General features: G+C 36.8%; 1 protein-coding gene across 2 annotated transcripts; it reads left to right on the forward strand.

Moving 5' to 3' along the window:
- The first annotated feature begins 5,083 nt into the window (after window positions 1-5,083).
- fam135a (family with sequence similarity 135 member A) lies at window positions 5,084-19,788 on the forward strand. 2 transcript variants are annotated; one of them, XM_044136475.1, is made up of 21 exons: window positions 5,084-5,362; window positions 6,864-6,993; window positions 9,089-9,168; window positions 9,803-9,942; window positions 10,148-10,218; window positions 10,301-10,474; window positions 10,568-10,694; window positions 11,452-11,605; window positions 12,407-12,484; window positions 12,842-12,891; window positions 13,413-13,571; window positions 14,231-14,304; window positions 14,386-14,540; window positions 14,647-16,534; window positions 16,650-16,810; window positions 16,893-16,984; window positions 17,425-17,522; window positions 17,658-17,809; window positions 17,909-18,019; window positions 18,103-18,216; window positions 18,720-19,788. In XM_044136475.1, the coding sequence occupies exons 2-21, from the start codon at window positions 6,917-6,919 to the stop codon at window positions 18,923-18,925; spliced, it is 4,161 nt and encodes a 1,386-aa protein (XP_043992410.1). In that variant the 5' UTR covers window positions 5,084-5,362; window positions 6,864-6,916; the 3' UTR covers window positions 18,926-19,788. The 2 variants fall into 2 exon arrangements, with proteins under 2 accessions (XP_043992410.1, XP_043992411.1); XM_044136476.1 differs by lacking the exon at window positions 12,407-12,484.
- Window positions 19,789-20,719: the final 931 nt, after the last annotated feature.

Here is a 20,719-nt window from a genome sequence, read left to right on the forward strand (position 1 = left end):
GTCAGGGGCTCATGCATATTCATATAGAGAGGGGAAACAGAAAGGAGATTGGAGGAGGCCTTCAGGGGCCTTCACAGGGGAGGGGCCACCCTGCAGTAAGCACCAATGAGCAGTGTCAGCGGGCAGTTTAACCTCTGCTACATCCAGACTACCAGCAGTTTGTCCATACTCTTCATTTTATGTCCAATTGATTTTTACTGTTAAAATTTTGAAGAACAAAACTTTGTGAACACTACTTAAATGTATTTCTGTACTCTCAATTATTTACCTTTAGAACAATATCTAATAATTAAACCTTTGTTTCTGACACTTGTCAAGACGCTTTTGCTCTTACTGTGGCAGAAAAAAAATAGAGGAAAAGAAACATAAACAGAGAAAGAAGAAAAGATTTTCCTACCATTCTTTCATTCCGTTGCTCTGTTTTTCTTCACCCTTAATTAAAGCCAGTCATTTTTCATGACTGGCATGAAAAAATGCCTCATGGCCCTGGATCAAACCAAAACATCTCTGAGCAACTTTCTACAACTAGACATGAATTATTAAAGTTAATTTGTTATTGAAGAATAAATTATTGAAGTTTAAATTACTTTCAATTCTCAGTTGTCAGAGGGCGCATGAAACTTCCCCCAGGAGAAAAATATAATTAGTACCTCTTCTTTATGCTCTTTTCTTTTCATTCTTCATTTTATTTCTTAGTAGTATATTCTCCCTAAACAGACATATGATATGTTGGTTACTTTTCATCCAGAAATTGTAATCTTTTCACAGTTTTGCTGTGTATGTGTTTGCAATCGTAGCAGGACATGCTGGCTCCTTTATGAGCTATGCCTTCACAGTGACTAAGTTTTTTGGTGTAGTGGAATATTCTGAGAACCAAACATGACTGTACCGCCACAAAGGTAAATTCCAGCGGTATTCCCTGTAGATCAGGGGTCTCAAACTCCAGGCCTCGAGGGCCGCAGTCCTGCAACTTTTAGATGTGCCTCTGCTGCAGCACACCTGAATAGAATAATTAAGGCTCTGGAGACCTGATCTACACAAGGTGGAGATAATTAAGCCATTTCATTCCAGTGTTTTGTACCTGTGGCACATCTAAAAACTGCAGGACTGCGGCCCTCGAGGCCTGGAGTGTGAGACCCCTGCTGTAGATAAACTGATTTAAATCAGAAAAGATGGACTCTGATGACTGTAATAAAAATTAAGCACCTGTTGCGTTTTAGATCTACAGATCATTTACACAGTTGTTAAGATGCCATATTGTTGCATTGTTGTGCAGCTCAAATAAGATCAGTCTTTGATGTTCAGCACCATGGACAGGGTAAGTGGTGTTTAAAACAACTCAACCACTAGATGTCAGTCATCACCCACACAAAAAAAAACTAACAAAAAACCCACCCACTGCAGTAAACTTTGTGTTTATTCTGAAGTTAAAGCCAGGGTCTATCTCATGAGAGCCATCATGAAGAGATGGTACTGCAAACATTCTAAGTCCTTCTCTTCTTGCCAGCTCAACAATGTGGAACATTGGTTAAACAATGGTTAAATACAAACTCATCAAATCCTGAAGCATAATTCTCTCAAGAAACTCAAGCATGAATCTTGTCTTTTATTTTACTTGGCACAATCATTATTGAATTGATCTTTAAGTTGAATTTCACATAACATGGTGGAATACTTATGTACTCTTTTGGGACCTCCAGTAGTATTCGAAATTATGTTCCGTGATTCAACCTTAGAAATTATTTTCCTCGCCGCTTGTTTGAGTAAATGAGAACCCCTCCTTCACATGACTGCCAGCTTGAGGTGGAATCCTCACAGCTATAAAACGGGGAGAAGAAAGCAAAAGCAGTGTGTTAGTAGTCAGGGTAAGTCTGCGCATCTTGTGGCAAGGGAACAAAAGCTCTGTGTTTGGAAAGCTGTGCCACTGCCTTGAATAAATATTAGACTATCTCTCTGAGTGTTTGTGATTCTTGCAACAGGACTTAAGCTCTCAAGATTAACTTGTTTTTACTAAATGTCAGAATTTGAATCTAAAGACTTTAATTAAGTGTGAATAAATTGTCTGGAAAAGAGCTATTCTTCCATTTTCCAGGAGCCTGTGCTGCTTTGAAAGCCTGATGCTATTCAGCAGTTTGGCTCAGGGCTTATATTTTATTATTCCATATTTGCCACAGTTGTACATGTCAGTGCATTTTAAAATAAGGTTAACACAAACCACAGTATGTGCAACATCAAATATTGACAAGCACAGCAGCACCGTAGAGAAACCAACTGAGGAAAGGCAAACAATGCAAACATACATCTCTGTGGTATAACAATCTTGCAGACCTGAAAACATAAAACAACCTAAAACACCAAATGACTCATTGCATAGAAGCAAAGAAATTACCTTGGTCATGTTTAAAGCAAAGCTTGACATTTTGTATTACAGCAAAACAAAAACGTCTTGCTTAAAGAAAAGTTTTGTGTTTTTATGAGTCATCTTGTTTTTATATCTCTGTGTGAGTGCTAAGCAGCACAGATTACTTACCCTGAAAGGTCCAGCGCAAAAACACTGTGGAATCACAAAGCAGCAGCTGCTGCTGGCGTAAGAACAGCATGGAGTTTCTGAAATACAGAGTCAGAAACAAACTGCTTGTATCACTTTATGAGCTAGAGACAGTTTCATGCAGAGTGGAATTGCCGTTTAATTATTGCTTTAATGCCTGATCTGCATCAATAAAAGGACAGGTAGCTGAGACAGTGGCTATTAGAGTAATTGTTTACCTTGGGAATTCACCTATTTTACAGATTGAATTGGAATGTCGCAATAGATATTTGGTTATTTTTAGTCAGATTTCCAAGAGTGAACATAATTTTGCATTGTCACACTGTAAGTGGAAGTGAAAAACTTCAGACCACACAGTGAGGTACCTGATAGGTTTTACTAAGTAAACAGTTTCCCCAATGTCAACTCTGTATTCCAGTGCCATCCTTGGTCTCATTGTTTAGTCTTTACCACCGTTTTTAACAGTGATGAAAAACAGGGAATTACCCCAGGATGACTTTATTTTTCTTCACTTTTAGAATACAATTCCTTCCTTTCGCTTGTGTTGGAGGGTATTCAGTTTGCATAGTTCCAATGCAGTAAAAAAAGAAAAGGCCCAATGCCTGATAAAACTCAGGCCAGGGTGTGTCAAGCTCAGAGGCTTTTCCCCACTTTTGATTGATGGTAAGAAATAAATGCTGATGAGATCTGGATTTTAAAGAAATGTTTTGTGATAATTGCTTCATGTGAATTTTATGGTTAATCATCGGAAACTGATGAACTAATATGACTCCATCAAATTTCCTTCCAACATCCCTCTGTTCTTAATTTGGTTTAAATGATAAAATGATGACCCTCCAATAGTACCAACAAGATGGCTGGGGCATGAGGGGTTTCCTAGGCAACCCATTACTTCAGCATGTGATACACTTTATTTGTTTTCACAAATATAATAAAGGTATCATAATTCAAAACCCTATTTTCAAAATTTCTCTAGTGTAACTCAATCCAGGTTTGAGTAGTCTATAACCTGAAGTTCGCATATTTTTCTCAATATAGTCCCAAGGGCAAAAAGAAGCATTAAAATATTTCCTTTTATTTCAAAAAAATTAAATGATGGTTATATTAATCTTAATCTGAGTTTTAACTAATCTCTGCTACATTTAAACTTAATGTATTATAAATTCTGAACTAGAGTGAAGTAATTGCTGTCCAGTTTAATCAATACTGAAGTTTTGCTTAACTTTAATTGTATGTAATTAACTTATGTTAATTACATATAATTAATATCAGTGATGGCATAGTTACTTTGAGAAAGTAGTTTTAATAGGATTACTGATTACTCCTTGAAAAAGTAACAGATTACTGATTACTTGATTTAGAAAGTAGCTAATGGTAACTTTTTTAGTTACTTTCAGCAGCTGTTGACAATAACGTTCCACCACCTGTGAAAATTACATTGATCTTTGCCGATACTTAATTGCAAGTCATTGTATGATGATAACATCAATTATGTGTCTCTACTTATAAGGTTGAGCTGAGGGGGGGGGGGGGGGGGGTTGTTTAATGGTTACAACAGTACAAACCAGACTTTAGAAATTTTTGCATGTTTTTGAATGTTCCACTATTGTCTGCGAAACTCTAAGTAGGATTTTTGAGTTCCCCTCCCCACCCTGCTCCTTGCCCCAGCCTCCAGGTTCTGCGTTACGGCCCTGCGTTTGCTGTCACAGCGCAGTGCACATCGCTCCTCCTGCTGCTCCACAACTTAGATGGCCCGATGCACAGATTTGTGACACTTATCTTAATATTGATGATTATAATGGCGTTTAGTTGCGCAACTCTACGGACACGTTCTTTCATGACTGTTTTCACGTTTATTGCGCTCTTCATTAGTCTCGATGTTTGCAGTTTTCTGGAGCAGAACGCCAAACTTGACGTCGCTCACAGCAGATATATTAACTTGACATGAAAATACAGCGGGACGGATCATTTGGCAAATGATGGACGGAGAGAGTCTGAATAAAACTAACTGGTTGTCAGAAACATTTTGGGGTATATTATGGTTATGTGTCTCTGCTTATTTTAAAAGCAGAGACACATTTGAGCTTTTTAAAAAAATAATAATAATAAAATAAAATAAAAAATAAAAATAAAATAAAATAAAGCAATGTTAGTCTTAGAAATAGAAGCCTGACATATCTTGCATATCTTAGCCTTAATTTAAACCTTAATTAACCTTCAAAATAAATATCGCAGATTACCTTTAGAATGAAATTATTTAACGTATTAGATTATTAAAAAAAAAGATAGTGCGAAATAACTAATGGCTCAAAAAGACCATTTTGATGCATGTTATATGTTAGGTTATGTCATTAACCTGTAAGACTAAACAAGCAACATGAAACCATCAATATTTGTTTTAGGAATTATTATTTCTATTATAATAATTATTCGTATTGCTTCTGACTCTGTTGTATTTGTGGTAGTTGGTACTGATAGTCCAATCACAGGGAGCAATTTTGTCAGCTGCCCCTGTGTAATGTGCGGCTGAGCGCAGTTAAGTGTTCAGGGAGCAGCAGCTGCCGTCAACTCCTCAGATTGAGCACTGTTAGCTGAATTGGCATAGCAAGCACAGCTATGTCTGACGGCTACATGTCCGCTCTTCTTTTTATCCCATTTTAGCGGTCCATGTCAAGTCAATTTTACCGAATAAGAAAGTAAAATAGAACGAAGAGAGGTGTTTTTAGTCTGTAGCCACTAGTTAAGGGACGACAGCAGAAGTGAAATTGGAGCTAACGTTGGTTAGCGAGCTAATGTTAGCTTGCCAACGCAATGGTGAGTAGCGATATCTTGCTTGTCTGTCTGTGTAATGTTTCCCAGTGACAACTGCTCGGTGTGTGGCTAACCGTGGTTGCAGACTGGCAACCAAAATAGAATTATTTTCGTCCTTTTTTATATCTTTCATCCTTGTGTCGAACCTATGTTTTGTTGGCCTTTCTGTCGTTTGTTACCTCAAGAAGTGAAACCATACCGGTGCAGAGATTCTGCCCACCAGGGTTTGTAGACTTGTCACCCCCACTCATATTCGAAATGGAATCAAACTCACTACATGTCTTAAGATTTTTCGCTACTCATTGTTAAACTCGTCAATGTTAGCTACTCTTCAGACTTGTGAAAAAGAGGAACTGTCTCGCCGATTGATTAAGGCCTTACGTCTTAACATGTTAACTATATGTGTGTAGTTTTTTTTTATTTTTTGTTTTTGTTTTTTTTAATGTGCCCTTGCTTGAGCTCTAAGTGCAAGACGGAATTTCTCTTTACTGAAAAGCAAAATCGAAAACTGCAGGCTTAAAATGATTACAACCAAGCTGCTGATGAAAAGTTTCCGATTTGTTTGCATGTATTTGAATAGCAGTTTCCAAAGACGGCTGTGCTGTCGTATTTGTATGTGGTTTCCTGTTGACCTCTTGATTACGGGAATTGGTTGCCCTTAAGTTTCAGCAACACTAAGTAATATCACGACCTGTTGAACAGATATTTTTAGTTGTCAGCACTGTGCAAACAGATCTTTAAGCCTAAGTCCCCGTTACTTAGCTATTATAAACGTGTGACCCTCCTTTGATCAAGCAGACTACATAGTTTTTCTCTCTGTTGTTGTTTTTGTCTATTAATATCTGCCAGTTATCTGTTTACCATTGTATTGCAACTAATAAGTTTGGATATGAATACACATTTACACCAGCAGGCTAGCAGTTAGATATTTTTCTATTGCATTATTTTGCAGTTTGCTCTGTTATTAGATTTTGATTTAAGTTTGTTTACATCTAGTCATATATTTTGATATTTTTTTAAACAACTAGATAAATCATCTGTACACCACTGAAGTGCCTATTATGCCATCTTAAATTCATAAATAAAGAACCATGAATAAATGGTTCTTTATTGATGTTTCTTTGTTGGTGTTGTTGGTGTTTAGTGTTGGCATTTACACCACTCTGCTTTTGTCATAGTGACTATAAGCAGCTAATAATATCACTGTGCCTGTGTCTGTGATATTATTACATAGCTTGACTCAGTCAGCTCAATTAGTATCAATCCAAGTATTTTGGAAATAATAAATACAAAAGACATCATGGACAAATTGTGGCTGTCTTTGTATTTGGTACAATAAGAACATTAAAATGTCATGTAACATACTTTAGAATTATGTTATATTACATACATATAGCATGTAATTGACAATACCTAAACTGTAATTCCACTCTTTCAACTATTTCTGCTAAGTTTTCTCCAAAGCTTCCTAGGAATAATTAGTCTATATTCATTTTCCTTTCAGGAGTACAGATGTATCCGAGATAATGTTAGGCACCTCTGCCTGTATTGACCAAGATGACTGAAGTTCAGGCCACAGTGGAGTTCTCTGTAGAGCTCCACAAGTTCTACAATGTGGACCTGTTCCAGAGAGGGTGAGTTTTCTCTTGCTTCCAGGTTGCTTAAGATTGTTCTCTCTTTTTGTTAAGACTTAGCTCAATGGAAGTTTGTTGATGTTTTATGCTTTACCCAGTGCTCTGTTGAAGGCATTTGTGATTAATTTTATTGTGTACTTAAAAGGGATTTGCAAAAACAAATGCGTTGCGGTTTGTCTCGTAGGGGGAACAGATTGTGTTCTGTGATTGACCAAGCCAATCTAGGACAGATGGCAGACTCTCTTGCACCTCCAGGCATTTTCAGCAGACTCAGATGTTCTTAGCAAAGACAGAATTTGCCCTCTTTTATAAAACATTTCAAGCAGTACTTAAGACATCATTTTGCTGTCTAGATAAAAATTTTTATAAAAATGCAGATGACAGGGTGAGGTTAAAGTCAACACTTCTGGCATGAGTGATGTATTGTTTCTGAGATCTTGCAGATCTTTTATGCAGGTTGAAGATAGAGATGAACAATTTTTTATTATTTTTATTTTTATTTTTTGGTCTTAAATTGTTGTTGAAATCCCGTTTTAAAGACATGCCATAGATGAATGCTACTTGTTGCAGAGAACTGTCAGTCACCTGAATGAAAAAAGGTTACTACATGTTTACTTCACTTGCAGGAAATCAGAGTTGTCTCTTTTGTAAATATTTCCAGTTGTGAAGAGCATGGGCAGTCATGATGTGAAAACTAAATTAGCATTATTCACTTTATTTATATGTGGCATGTCTTGGATTACATTTATAATGAAAGCATTTAGATCATTTTGTAAAACTAGAGGTACACCAATTGCAGTCTTCTGGCCGATCGCCAATTACTAATCTTTAAAAAGCCTGGCCAGCCGATTTCAATTTTAGGATGTACTGACTTTTTTTGTCTGAAATGTTGCTAAATATATCTATGCATATCCATCAACCTCTGTTTAAGTTCAATTGATAGGAAGACTTTGTACTTTGGAGATTTTCTCAGGACACATTATATACTCTTAGTTTAACCTTTTGACATTAGTAACTGAATGCGTCAAACATTCATCTTATTGTTTTTTCTCTCACCCAAATCTTTCTGATAAGAGAATCCCAAAGACTCAAGAATAAATGTTTATAGATACAATAACCTCCAACTGTTAAATAAAAATGACTGTAACTGTGTTTCTGTGACCAGCTTATCTGAAATTTATTGTGGTGTGCTCAGTCCTACAAGGCTAACAATCATGGAATGATGTATCTAAACAAAAAATTGAAAATAAATCCTGTGGGAAGATAAATGCTTCACAAATTTACTTTAGGCTCAGTCTGATTAAGGGAGCATTAGTAAATTTAAAGTCATCTTTATTTTACAGTAGAACTATTGCTAAATTTTAAGACACCTTCAATACTTCTAATGATGTAATAACATTGTCTTGAGTAAAGGAATAGGCATATTTGACAGATGTAATTTGTAACTGTTTCTACTAGGATCCTATATATGTAGAGCACAGACTGTATCAAGTATTGTGTAACAAACTCATTGTTTCCACATTTGTGGGCCGGATGTGACTCAAACTGTGAGCTAATCGTCATCTCTTTGGTTTGATCCCTGACTTCTACAGGCTATTTAAGTATTGATGAAGATTTGTAGGACAATAAATACTTTTCAATGTTAAAAAAATAAATACATATGCCTACTCTTTCATAGCCTGGTAAAACAAGACTGAAATGTGTTATTAAAATACTTTTACCTAATTTCATAGAAACTTAGAGGGACAAAATGCCAACCAGTGTTCAAGCTGCACTTGTTGAATTCTTCAGTATTCAGACGTTTCTGTTTACAGCAGCTGTGTACTGATACTTTGGTGTTCTCTGATAAAGCTCTTTCCAGCGGCTTGTGACTCATCAGAGCTTTAAGAGCTTAGGTTTATTAGATGAGTGACTGCAAAAGAAGTGCTCATTATTCATTTATGAGAGGTGTAGTGTCCTTTTACAGGACACTTGTATCTAATATGTGCAATTTGTTCTCCATTTGCAGAGTTTGTAAGAAAGTTCTGGAAGCCAATGATGCAGTTTTATTGATTTCCTTCTTATAATCATTTTGAAAAATCTAAATCTTCTGCAGGTTCTACCAGATGCGTGGCAGTCTTAAGGTGCCTCCTCGTGTCCCACACAAAGTGGAGACCAGTCTCCTTCATCCAGGAGGTAAAGTCATATATGCACAAAGGAGTTATTTTGCAACTGCAATTCCCAAATAGTTTTTAACATAATGTGGTTTGCACAGTGTTTGCAATTTTCTGCAGTAATTCAGGTACATCATTTGCATCATTCAAGACAGAGACCTAGTTTCAAACAAACATGCAATTAGAAATTAGTTTCTGTTGCCACTTTTTTATGTTAGTTTTTGTGTACTCTTATGACTGCAATGTGATTTTTTTTATTATTTTTTTAATGTTTTGCTTTATTTTTTGGAAGAAAAGTAGATTTATTTTAATTTTCATACAATCTTTTTGTTTCAAAAAAGCATAATTTGCACTTTAGCCTTCAGTGTCTTGTTAGTAAAAATGTAGTAAATTTGTAACGAGACACTGCCTTTTATTTGGATTTTTCTAATGCTTGCCTGTTTGAGTCCAGCTCATCTGATGAGTCACAGAATTGCTAAAGCATAATATGGCAGTTATTAAATGTCTCCTTTTAACTATTCTTTTACCATAGTGGAATAACTATACAAAATGTATCTGCCATCATTTAAAACAAACTTAAATTTAAATGTAAAGTTTTGCATTTATTTAGGATTTTCTTTATTAACCACATGTATTTAATGATTGTTTCTTTCTAGGCTCAGATTTGGCGTTTCCTGCTTCAGTCCAGGATGATGTCATCTGCAGCAAAACTTTCCAAATCCTGTATAAGAACGAAGAGATTGTTGTCAATGATGTTCTTCTCTTCAAAGTGATGATGCTTCTGGATGAGAAAAAGGTACGATTTGGAGTGTGGCTTTAACTTGTTATTGCAAATACATTTTCTGCTATTCCACTGCTTCTTGTTTAATAATTATAAAGCAATATGTTGTTTTTTTCTATTTATTGATTGTCTGTTCTGCTTTCCATTTAGTTCATTTTACATCCACACAAACCCTATTTTATGTGGAGAGGTTTCTGATTTGACTGTTTTTTGTTCTCAGGTAGAAGAGTCCCTCAATGAAATGGATTTCCAGCTCTGCCTGGATTTGTATTTCACAGATGGCGATTATACGTAGGTGTATGACAGTGCGATTCTAACAGCAGTGCCAATGTAAATCACATACTGCTAAAACCTTTTATCATTATCCCTTCAGACCAGAAGATCCAAGTTCTCTGCAGAATATTAGCAGCCGCATACTTCATTTGCACTTTAGCCTTCAGCGGGGCATCCACCAACACATCAATGTCATGTTTGACTACTTCCATCTATCTGTCATCTCTGTAGCCATTCATGCCTCCCTTGTGGCGCTACATCAACCCCTAATCAGGTTTGATGAGCAGAAATATTTATGCATGCCTATAAAAAATTTTTTTTTTAAGTATTTACTATCCTAATCACAACTCTGGTTATGTTTCTTTAGTTTTCCTCGACCTGTGAAAACCACATGGCTGAACCGAAATGCTCCCGCACAGAGCAAAGATTCAATCATCCCACTTCTCGAGAATGTTGTGTTTGGCAGCAGTTATGTGAAGCAGGTGTCACCAGATGTAAGTTATCATTTAAAAAAAAAACCTACATAAGTTGTGGATGCTATTAAATTTATTTAGCTGTTGGAGTATTAGGTTTGGAACTCTTATACATTAAACAATCAGTAAAATAAGAGAATTGGAATACTTTAGACTTATGAAAGAGAAATGGTGGTGTTGAATGATCAATAAAATACACAATTCTTCCCAATGAATTTATTTAGGGTTTGTTAGTTTAACACTTTTGAAATTCTACTCCTCAGGTAGTGTTTAGTTGCATTTTTAGCTGTAGGAGCATGCAGGTATGTGTCAGATTGTTGATGGATAAGCTAGAAGAAGAGAGAAAAAAATTGGAGCTCTTTTCACCATTGGATGTGAGTGATTTGGCGCTCTCAGCTAAGTCAGCCATCCAGATCTTCCCCTGAGATTTTGTACTGTAACTCTCGTAACAGTTATTTAGGCAGAACAAAGACGGCGGTCCTCTTTAATCCCAGGTGCATCACTAATGCTCAGCTTGTGAATAACAACTCATTGATTGTTTTTATTATTCTAAGGGAATTGGGATTAAAGACAGAATAAATTTAGCACTTGCATTACCAAAATTAAAAATATTGACAGTTTGGGGGGTTTTTAGCCAAGAAAATAGATATTCTTTTTTAACTTCTAAAACATTACTTTCGATCTTGTGTTCTCTCAGTTCCTAAAGTAAAAATATGCACTTGGCAAAAGTAATTGTGCTTACAAATGGTTTTTTGGGGTTTTTTTTGTCTTCCACTAGGGGAGGACATTCCTGGTATCCGACAACTGTTTGCAACATGCCTTCAGCATGCACCATAACCTCTGCTCCATTCTCCTAATAGTCTACCGGGGCCTCTTTGATTACTTTACCTCTATAACCAAGGACCTGCCCTCCTCACACCGAATGGAACTAGGTATTAAATATTACTTTATGAATTATATAACTGCATTGTTGTGACTTTTATTTTTGCATGTTTTTGTTTTCTTTAAAACACAGGAAAATGAGTAATGCCCATGTTGTTCCATTTACCTTTGAAGTTAAATCGCTTAATAATTATTTAGCCACACTTCAGAAAACCTGTGATTTATTAACAGCTACCCTCTGAATGTTCTGTGCTAATAACAATATTTACTGATAGCATACTTATCTGGGTTTTGGACATTTCTGCCCTTTAGCAACGACTTGTAGAACCAGGTGGACAATACTGTTTGTCCATCTGACCTAATATGCAGAAAGAAGTGTAAATAAGCATTTCATTTAAAGGTCAGATGTTGAAGAAGCCCCAGTATTCAAAGTTGTTTTTTCTGACTTTAGGGGTATTAAATCAGATTTAACTTATGGGTGTAAATGGGACACAATATTAGGCATTACCCTGTTTTCACCTTTTTTTTTTTAAATTTGTTTTTTGTTTTAATGCATTGCTTTTACCATTTTAAAATGTGTGTTTGTAGTTGTAATCCCATGTTAACTCACCTGGCCCTGTCACATTACCATATTAAACCATTGTAGAAACTTCAGAAACAAGTATTTTTATTCACATAGCAATTTTGGGTAATTAAGCTTACAAAATGCCTGCACTCATTAGACAAGTGGACTAAAACCAAAACAAAAGCACAACTAACCATGGTTACCGTAGCTAATCCCAGTGAGTGGACAAATTATTAATCTGATAATTAATGAAGGTTAAACATGCCTATATGTGCAATCTTACTAGCCAAGCCCAGCATGCAGGCGCTATATGAGAGAGTACTCAGAAGACCATATCCTCGAGGGCAAAGGCACGTCTACATAGGTATGTCCTGACCCTTTCAGCTCATCGAATCAGCCTGCCTTTCTCTCCCTCCTTCTCTTCACTCCAGTTTCTTCCGTCAAGAAAACAGAATTTGTATCCACTTTCCAGAGAAAAATTCTTCAGCTACTTTTCTTCTATTGCTGGTTTATATGCTTAAAGACCAAGGGCAAAAAAGTTTATTGATGCTTCTTTTCTATCAAAATTCTCAGCTTTGTCTGGTCATGTCTTATAGAAAGCACCTTCCAACATCTGTTCTATCTGGCACAACAACCTTTTCAGCTTTCACATTCTTTTTGTCATTTTCTGTACAGTTAAATAACAGTATTTTTATTATTATTTTTACTTCCTCCTGCTCAGAACAACTTGACTTAGAGGCCCGTCTAACGGAATTGTGTGAACAAGTAAAGGTCAGAGTTCCTTCCCTTTTTGTCTTTGTCATTTAGCGTTTATTTGCTTGACAGGAAAGTGTTTTGCTGCTTGTAGTGTTGACATTTTGTGAAATATTGGTGCAAGTATTAGTTATATAGAAGTGATAATATGAAGAAGAGCTTTTTTCGTAGGTTAGAAGCTTTTGTTTTATGATTCAAGGTGTGGCACTCAACTATGATGGAGTGATGTCAGCTTCTGCCGACAGCAAATATTTTGTCATCAAAATCTGAGCTATTTAAATTTTTCTTCAGTTATTAAAATGGTAATAAAAGTAGTTTATCTTTTAGATATAATTACCAAGGTGATATCATAATTTCTTAACTCTGTATAGTTGGAAAACTCAGTTTGTTGTAGAGTTTTGCAACAAACTGATTCAATAAGGTTGTGACAAACATTCCTCATTTTAATGCTGAATTGTTTGACTTCCTGGTACTTACTGTCTTGTTAACAAAAATATGTTCACTTTTCATTTGTTTAACCTTTGTTCTGATATTTTTAGTTAAAGGCGGAGTCACCTGACGAGCTTGCAGAACTTATTAATATGAACCTGGCGCAGCTCTGCTCTCTGCTCATGGCTCTCTGGGGACAGTTCCTGGAAGTTGTGTCCCTGCAGGAACACGTTGCTGCCCTACTAGCAATGGAGCACCACACACTAAGAGTGAGTACGGCATGTCAGTTGGTCATAAATGTAAACATCTGGATACACTTAACTGGTTAAACCCACACTCTCCACCAACATAGTCCATTCTGCAAAAAAGATTTTGTTCTTTCACCAACTTTGTTTAGACATTGTAAGAAAAGAACACAAAAAATGTTTTTTACCCACTACAGTAAACTAGTTTCATCTTAGCATCACCATCCAGCCATGGTGTATATGCATTTTATTTTTTTTATCATATTTATGCTGCACTCAACATAAGTGTCACTGTCCTTACTGGTGGCAATGTGTTCCCCACAAATTAGTAAAGTACAAGTTGGTTTGTCAATGACAAAATTACTTCTCCTGCTTAAAAAAACACCAATAGTTATGACTAATTTACAAAGATGATTTTTTCTTTTCTGACAACTGCTCCTAAAATGTATAGTATTTTTTTTTTTTGAGTTTTTTTAAATTATTTTCATAGGAAAAGTAAAACAAAATTTGTTAAAACAAACCAAAAAAATAATGAACGATTGAGTACAAATGCATTGCAAAATATCACAGTCAAATTATTCATTAAAAAAACAAATATGCAGATATCTAAATGAATCAAAATAAACCTGAGCAATTGTACTTGCACAGCTTGTTTTTTAATTTAATTTTTTTTTTTTTAACAGGTAAGACGGTTTGCAGAGGCTTTCTTTTGTCTTGAACATCCAAGGCAATCTGCACTGGCATATCAGGAACTATAGTAAGTTGTTCTGCAGACTTTGTCTTGATTGTTTATAAATAGCTTTGATTTACTTTTCTTTCTGGGTTTTTTATCCATCAGTGCTCACAGCCACCAACAGATGACTAATGCCATCAAAAGTTCCTGTTACTTCCTGTGTTTGCCTCCACTACCAGTGGAATGTGCAGACCTTGATGGAGACGTTAGTTCTTTGCCAATCATCTTTGAGGATAGATACCTTGAATCTATCACTGAAGGTCAGTAACACAGCATTTATGATTCATAGTTTATGATAAAATATATGGTTGCACTCATTTTTCATGTCTGCATTCAATTGAATCTTTTTTTTTTTTTTCCCTCAAGATCGTGATGGACCATGGCTGGGCATGCACAATTCAAGAATTCCCTCTGTTTCCAGTAAAACTGACAAGGCTAACTCAAAGGACTGCAGTGCATCAGCCAGTACAATACCAGAATCACAGAGTGCTCTGCTGGATAATGCCTGGCCAGAAAACTTTGATCCACCACCTAAGTCCAAAGGCAAATCAGTAAAACTGAAGAAAAACTCAAAAACTGAGAACTCCAAAAAGTTGACCAGACAGGGTTCCAAGGACTCTGTGGTTTTAGTGGGTTATAAAAACCTTAAAGCACCCCACAGCAATATTAGCACAAAATACAAAGAAGAGGAGGGCTCTGTTAACCAAGACGAGGAGCAAGGTACCTTGCGGCTTGACTCAAGTAGCTATTCACGGACTAATGTAAGCTCTGTTTTTGATTTTAGTGGGACGTCAACAAATATGGGAAACACTGCTGATGACTCTGTTACAAGCTACAATAGAACTGCTGCTTGTAATAAAGATGTTCATAAAAATCTTTCTACTTTGGACTCAAAAAGCAGCCCTCAGGCTGGTTCTGGGGCTATTATGACAAGTCAACATGTTCATAAAGGTGTTCATGAAGAGCGCTTTGGCCAACAACAGCGACAGTGCTCTCTCGGCTTAATGGAAAATGAGTCTAAACCAAGTAATAAGGATGTCATCCAAGCTGAACAAGTAAACATTCTTCTGCCAAATCAGACTGTTTCAGGCCATAGCAGTAATATTCCTAAGTTCACCCAGACGGATGTGTGTGATTCGCAGCAGCCGGCCCTGGAATCTGTTTTTGAAAGGCCAAGTAAAACTGCAGCACAACGTAGTCAGGCCTGTGCGGTCACAGTGCAGGTGAAGAGCGACTGTATCAGGTTCCAAGATGTAGGGGCCCCTAGTGCCTCATCTCGCCTCTCGGACTCCGGCATTGAGAGTGAGTCCAGCTCCTTTGCCACTCAGCTGGCTCAAGGACCACAAGTAGGCTTCACTGAATCAGGTTTCGCTGCTTCACACACAGAAAGAACAGTCCAAATTCCCGCTCCGCTCCCTGTCCAGCAGAACATAACGCAACGACCTAGCGGCACAGGAGAAATTCTGTGTCCAGAAAGTACAAGTGCTTTAAGCGGAGTCCAGTCCTCGCTTGCTTCCATCAACTCCCTGCCCTCAGATGATGAGTGCGAAGGTTCTTCTAAAAGTTCCAGTGGCAGAAAATCCAGTGTTCTGGTACAAGAGCAGAGTGTTGTGTTCTCTGGAGATGTTACTCTAAGAACTGATGTAGCCTGCAACCTTGACACAATTGCTGGTGATTTTCAACTTCCAGCAGATTTAAAATCTGCAGGAAGTTTGGACATTGGAGTAGAGGAAGCCGGTGGACAGGGAACATCTAAGGAATCCCGTAGCGATCCTCACACAGCTTGCCCTTCCAGTAACTCTGCCACAAGTAGCACTGATCTGGTGAAGCGTGGGATGGTAGAGAATTACTTTGGCTCATGCTCCAGCACAGACGTGTCTGAGATCAGCCCTGTAGAAACGTCCGCCATTACTCTTGGTATCCGGGCAGAAGCACAGGTTGAGGAGGATGAGGATCAAACGGAACATGAGATGATTGAGAACGGTTACTACGAAGAAGGCGATGGCTATGATTTTGTGAACGGCGTTGCCGATGATGATCCAGCTGGGGTTGCTGCGCCTCAAGAGCCACGCCTACTGTTTGAGCAGCTCAGCGCTGCTCATCTCCATGAAACTAAAGGTTCATCAAAAGCTCCTTTATGCTCCAACCTGCCCTCCAGCAGCACTAGGTATAGTTTAAGTAAGTCTCCCTATTCCTCCTCCACATCATCCAGTCTGCACTGGTACGAATGTGCACCCACGCCACAGATGAAAGCGTGAGTCATCTCTGAAACATAAAATCTTCAGTGCATATATAAAAATGTATATAAATTTTCAGTGCTGTGTTTTATACCTAATTAATAATTAATGCATTTCATTCCACATATACAGTTTCATCAAAGCTAAAGAGGAAATGAAGCAGTTAAAGCTCCCTGGTTTCCTGTACAGCGAGGTCCCTGAATTGGCCTCCACCGTTCCCTATTTCAGCTTGGAGGAGGATGAGAGCTGTGAGGAAGGCATCCATCTCATTGTGTGTGTGCATGGTCTGGATGGTGGGTGACCTTCCTTCAGAATCTCTGACGGTAAAATTAGTCAGCCAGTTTTAAAGTCGCTCCTTTTCTTTTATCGCGGCAGGTAATAGTGCAGACTTGAGGCTGGTGAAGACGTACCTGGAGCTTGGTCTGCCTGGCGCTCGGATAGACTTCCTAATGTCTGAGAGGAATCAGGTATTCAGATTATGAAATCTTTGCTTGCCATTATGAATGGAGATTCACTGATCAGAATTTCCTGTCTTGTTCCATTCATTTTAGGTCTGATCTGCCTTTCTAAGGACACTAAGAGATAAAGAATCAAAAATATGCTACAGATGTATGGGATTTGAGTTGAACAAAATTAAACAATTGCAAGATTAATTGATTATCATCGATGTTTCTAACTTTTTATGTGATGTCTTATATTTTATTGAACTCACCATCTGGAGTGGTGGTAGTTCTTAGTTTTGATCCATTTAATAAATATAAAATTGACTTTTGAGCACCTGGCCTGCTGATCATTGATCACAGCTGATCAACAGATCTTTTACTCAGATTTTGTTGGGTCTTTTTTTCAATTAAAACAGTTTTGACAGCTTCCCTCTTCTTGTTTCTCTCACCATTTCTATTTCCAGAATGACACATTTGCTGACTTTGAGTCAATGACAGACCGCCTGCTGGATGAAATCGTCCAGTACATTCAGCTTTACAATCTCACTATATCAAAGATAAGGTAAACTGTTCAGTCCCAAACTACTATCAAAATATTTTATTAATAAATACAACTTGTTGTAATTTTCTGCTCATTTTGATCTTGAATTAACCACATTATAGCTGACCAATAACCTTCCATGTTGTTACTTTCCAGCTTTGTGGGGCATTCTTTGGGGAACCTTATAGTTCGCTCAGTGTTAACCAGACCCAGGTTTAAATGCTACCTGAGCAAGCTACACACATTTCTTTCCCTCTCAGGACCTCATCTGGGCACACTGTACAATAGCTCTGCTCTGGTCAACACAGGTAAACATAACATATACATTACTGGCCATTTGGTTCAGCTAATTTTATGTCACGGTTAAAAGTAATGAGCACTAAAATGTAAATGTTTTTCTGTCTCAGGCCTTTGGTTCATGCAGAAATGGAAAAAATCAGGATCTCTCTTGCAGCTGACGTGTCGGGATCACTCTGACCCTCGCCAAACGTTTCTGTACAAACTCAGCAAAAAATCTGGTTAGCTTTGGTATTTATAGTTGTAAATTTCAAAGGAAGAATGAGATTATAGTTCTAACTTGCCTCACCATCTGCCTTTTAAGGTCTGCAGTTCTTCAGGAATGTGGTGCTGGTGGGGTCACTGCAGGATCGCTATGTTCCCTATCATTCTGCTCGAATAGAGATGTGCAAAACGGCATTAAAAGACAAACAAACAGGTGAGTTGAGCTAAGATCAAAGCCACTGTCCACTTTTCTCTTTAGAGAGTTGCATGTAATCACAAAGATCCACATGAAGCAAGACTCTGAAAACGTCTTGCTTCAGAGCGTTCCCATAGTGTTTTTTTTTTTTTTTTTTTTTTGTTTTTTAGTTAAGAGGAAATTTTTTAAGAGTTTACTTCTGTCTCTTCTGTACTTATAATACAAATAAGACAACACTCAATTTATTTAATTTTTTTTTAGTTAAGAGGAAATTTTTTAAGAGTTTACTTCTGACTCTTCTGTACTTATAATACAAATAAGACAACACTCAATTTATTCCAGTAATTAAAAAAAAATCATTACACAGTGATTAATCTGATGTTTTTTTTTTGTTTGTTTTTTTTTTCTTAATTATAATGGCCAGTAGCTGATGGAAATTCAAAGTTTGAATATTACACAAAAGCACTTTTTTTAATTTATGTTTGGAAAGTAGCCTTATACGTCTCTCCTGTGAACACCAGGGCCCGTGTATGCTGAGATGATTGAAAATCTGCTGCTGCCAGTACTTCAGAACAAGGACTGTAATTTAGTCAGGTATGACGTCATTCATGCCCTGCCCAACACAGCCAACTCCCTCATTGGCCGCGCAGCGCACATCGCCGTCCTGGATTCTGAGATCTTTCTGGAGAAGTTCTTCCTCGTTGCTGGCCTCAAATACTTTCAGTAGAACAGAATCTGAATCAAACACTTGGCTGGACAAAAGGAATGTGGTGCTGATACCTCACTGCTACTATATATTGTTTTGTTTGTATTTTCTTCTGGTAGTGGGATTTAGATTATCTCCTTTTAAAATACACTTAATTACCATTCAAGCACATTTTAGGAAAGATCATGTTTTTTTTTTTATGTTTATACTGGAATCAGTAGATGTGGAGTTTACCATTTTTTATTTTTCTACCTTAATTTTTTAACTTTTTTCTGTTTAAGAATTAATTTCTCCCATTAAAGTATATTTTAGTATTTATGTGCTATGTCTTTATTTGAGCTATTTTACTTTAAGCTAATTGAGATATTTTAAATGCTGAACTGGAAATGTAGCTGCTACATATTATAATGGCTGTTTTTGGTGAGCTGTCCCAAGTCAGTTGTGCACATACTGTGCTCTGCATTGCAAATGTTTTTCCACCAATTTTAAGAGACATAGCATTTTTTGCACCAAGTACATTTTACAAGCTTTTTTACTGAAAACATCATTTGTAAAATAAATAAATAAAAGTTACTTTTCTATCAACGATTTCCCATCACTTTTAAAGGCAAAGGTTCCATCTGAAATAGGATTATTGCTCAGATTTTTTCAGCTTTGGCTTTGTTCTTGATACTTTATGTGGAGCATTCTGAACATGTACCCAGCCTGGTGTTGGGAGACTAAAGCTTTGCCTTTAACATGATGGCATTTCATTATACAGATTCAAAGTAACGATCATACAGGGAAAAAAAGCACATAATGAAAGTATCTGGTGATTTGTTTTCTGAACAGTTGTTTATATATATCATTGTACTCTACCATTAAAATGTACACTATACAGTAGATAACCTAACTTGTCTGTCTTTATGTTCATTTTTGAAAAAAAAGAACTGACACTTCAAAAACTTTAGTAAATTATAGCAAATAAAATAAATTGTTACAATGCTAATGTCAATACAATTTTATCAAACACATTTTAAAGTGTGGTCTTTTGATTTTATAAAGTCCTAAAAAGGACATTTATTCATGACATTTATTGTTATGAGTAAATGTGCTCTTTTTAAACGCAGTTCTGGAATTTAAATTACTTTGTAAACGTAATGATGCCCCTTGGAAGTTTTTAATATTTGTTGCAACTGAAAACTACATAACTTATCAGGTGTTTGCGTTAGACCAACATAACTTAGTGCATTTGTGCGTGAGTGTGTGTCACGTATGGCTTACAGTGTTGGTTTTCTGTCACAGCTTTTTTTTTTCACGCCAGTCAAAATGTTTAGTGTTTTGTCTCCTCTGAGCGTAGCAACATCCACATTTTTGTTTGGTCCCAACATGGCTAGTAACAAACTAGTATCTTTTTCTCCTCTGTAGAGCCAGAATCTGTGGCATGCTCAACTAGCCCATGTCCTGTTAAATGTTTCTTTATCTGAACTGAGGATTTCTACAACTCCTCTATATTTATCAAGCTCCTCATGTCTGCATCTCTGATGAAATCCCTGCATGTCTCCATTTGTGTCATACAATTGAATTGAAAAGGACACCAAAAGTACAAATAATATTTTTACATCTATTTTCTCCTGACATTAGGTTGACACTATCTTTTTTCACACATTTTAACATCCTATAGAAGGAAATATTAGTCAGCGTATTGCAAGTCTTGTGTTTTTCTTTTAAAACCAGGAATAGAATTAAACTGCTGTCAAACGTACTGTCGTGTATTTTTTAAATAAAGCTCACGTATAAGTGAGTTGTATTTAGCTGAACTGTGGGCAAACATAG

The sequence above is a fragment of the Gambusia affinis genome, linkage group LG13, assembly GCF_019740435.1.
Source record: "Gambusia affinis linkage group LG13, SWU_Gaff_1.0, whole genome shotgun sequence".
In the NCBI taxonomy this organism is placed as follows: domain Eukaryota; kingdom Metazoa; phylum Chordata; class Actinopteri; order Cyprinodontiformes; family Poeciliidae; genus Gambusia; species Gambusia affinis.